This window comes from Argentina silus, assembly GCF_951799395.1.
Source record: "Argentina silus genome assembly, chromosome: 22".
Classification (NCBI taxonomy): Eukaryota; Metazoa; Chordata; class Actinopteri; order Argentiniformes; family Argentinidae; genus Argentina; species Argentina silus.
The window spans coordinates 2,908,245-2,910,744 of NC_139676.1; the positions used below are offsets into that span (position 1 = coordinate 2,908,245).

The 2,500-nt window shown below is 50.7% G+C and overlaps 1 protein-coding gene across 1 annotated transcript in view; it reads left to right on the forward strand.

Annotated features, from left to right (window-relative positions):
• The window catches only part of LOC310822008 (partitioning defective 3 homolog), a gene marked incomplete at its 5' end in the record, with an annotated part of 44,686 nt that overhangs the window by 18,958 nt on the left and 23,228 nt on the right, over positions 1 to 2,500 (forward strand). The window contains one exon of the mRNA XM_083694297.1: positions 1,767 to 1,947. Within this exon, the coding sequence (XP_083550423.1) occupies positions 1,767 to 1,947 (181 nt within the window). The remainder of the gene's footprint in view (positions 1 to 1,766; positions 1,948 to 2,500) is intronic.

Here is a 2,500-nt window from a genome sequence, read left to right on the forward strand (position 1 = left end):
AAAACTACACTCCCCCAGCTATAAAAACTACACTACCCCAGCTATAAAAACTACACTTCCCAGCTATAAAAACTATACTCCCCCAGCTATAAAAACTACACTTCCCAGCTATAAAAACTATACTCCCCCAGCTATACTGTAGAGGAGAGCACTGTCACATGGTCATAAAAAGACTTCTGTACCTCCATCTGACATACAGTGTGTATACCCTTTTCACACGACAGAGCTGAACCAAGCTGAGCTGAGCTGGGCTGGCCTGGTTACACATCATCCACCATAGTCACTGGACACCAAGTGACAGGACAATGTGAACAGTAAATATCCCAGTCAGCACAGTATGGTTCAGGTCAGTCCTGTCGTGTGGAAAAGACCCTTAGAGACACCCACTGTGCTCTCTAGCTGTGTTTAAGAGGGAGGGAGGGAGGGGGAGAGAAGGAAAGAGAGAGGGAGGGAGAGAACGAGGCAGGGGGAGGGAGGGGGCAGAGCGGGGGAGGGAGGAGAGAGAAGGAAAGAGAGAGGGAGGGAGAGAATGAGGGAGGGAGGGGAGAGAGAGAATGAGGGAGGAAGGGGGGGAGGGAAGAGAGAGAGAGACAGAGAGAGAGGGAGAGAGAGAGAGGCAGAGTCAGAGTAGTCTTTTACCTTCGGGCCCACTGACTGAATGACTCACGGAATGAAATATGTTCTCCTGTATAATAAACGTAGATGAAATACGAAGTATGTTTTTAATGTTCCTGCACGCGCGTGACTGCACCGTTAACATCCTGGTGAGCGCTGGTTGTCCTTCCTCTCGGCGTAGAGAGGGTAACTACAGACAGCTGAACACACACATGGCCTTCTGATGGCCCGAATATTATATTTAATAAACTGCAGGGGGGGTGCTGGTTTTATGTACAGTAAGGCCTTTATAGGATAGGAGCTGGAGGCCTGTATAGGATAAAGGGGGGGGGGGGGGGGGGGGAGTGAGAGAGAGGGGGGGGGGGGCAGGAAGGAGGGGGGGAGGGAGGGAGGGAGAGGGAGAGAGATTAATTCCAAGGGAAGAGAGGGAGAGATATGTTCCTACAGATTGATGGCTGTAATGCATGGTTCAAAATGTAAAGCCCGAATCATGGAAGGTGTGTGTGTGTTGAGGGGATACACAGGATCTCAACTACCACCCGATGTGAGTGTGAGTTCTTAGAGGAAACAGCTGATATCAGGATTGGACCAGAATGTTCTTTGTCAGTCGGTCCCTCCCTCTCCTCTACAGGGCGCTCCCGGGACGTTAGAACAGCGTGGCGCTGGATTGCGTTATCAGAACCCGACTCGCGTTTATCCAGGTCCATACGCGGCAAAAACACCCGCTAGGACGCCGAATTCACCGAGGAACATCGTAACGCCTTTTTTCGCGTTTTTAACGGCGAAGTCGTTGGCGATCAAAGACAGTCACTCTGGGGCGCTAGGGTGTAGCATGCTAATGCGCTTACCACGTAATCGCAAGGTTCCTGGTTTGATTCCGACCCTCGACCTATCTTGCATGTCACCCCTCCTCCCTGTCAATCTCTACTGTCTATCCCAATAAAGCAGAAATGCCCTAAAAACCTATTTAAAAAAAAAAAAGATCATTCTGTCATGACTAAATGTATAGTTTAATTTGCCTTGAAATGTTTACATAGTGGCGTCGCCAAATTCACAGCTCCACTCTTACAGTTTTGGGGAGAACCCTGCTCTATCATTCTAACAGATCTTCACTGTTCTTCCCCTCCCTCCCTCCCTCCCTCCTCCTCCAGCTGATGGCCGTGTATGATGAGCAGGAGCCCCACCACGGGGGGGATGGTACCAGCGCCAGCTCCACGGGGACCCAGAGCCCGGACCTGTTTGCCGGGGAGCTGAACCAGAGCAGCATGTCGGCCTTCCAGCCCTACCAGGCAGCCAGCGAGATAGAGGTCACTCCCTCTGCCCTACGAACCAGTGAGTCTGGAGGGAGGGAGGGAGGGATGTCTGTCTGTCCCTCTGTCCGTCCATCCCTCTGTCTGTCCATCCCTATGTCTGTCTGTCTGTCTGTCTGTCCGTCCGTCTGTCTCTCTGTCCGTCCATCCCTCTGTCTGTCTGTCCCTCTCTGTCTGTCTGTGTGTGTGTCTGTCTGTCCCTCAGCCATAGCAGTAACACACAGGAGAATTGAGCTTGCACTGCTACTGCTATTACCTCAAATGTATTCAGACCTGAAGCCCATTATTATGGCCATTATATTTGTGTGTGTGTGTGTGTGTGTGTGTGTGTAGATATAATTGGCTTCCAGGAGGAGATCATAATCCCACTGGCCAGGTCTCCAGTCCACAAGGCAGAGCAACACCACCTCATCTCTTTTAATTGACATTAACAAGCGCAAATATCTAATGGTGTGGGGGATATTTTCTTGGCACACTTTGGGCCCCTTAGTACCAATTGAGCATCATTTAAATGCCACAGCCTATTGTTGCTGACCATGTCCATCCCTTTATGACCACAGTGTACCCATCTTCTG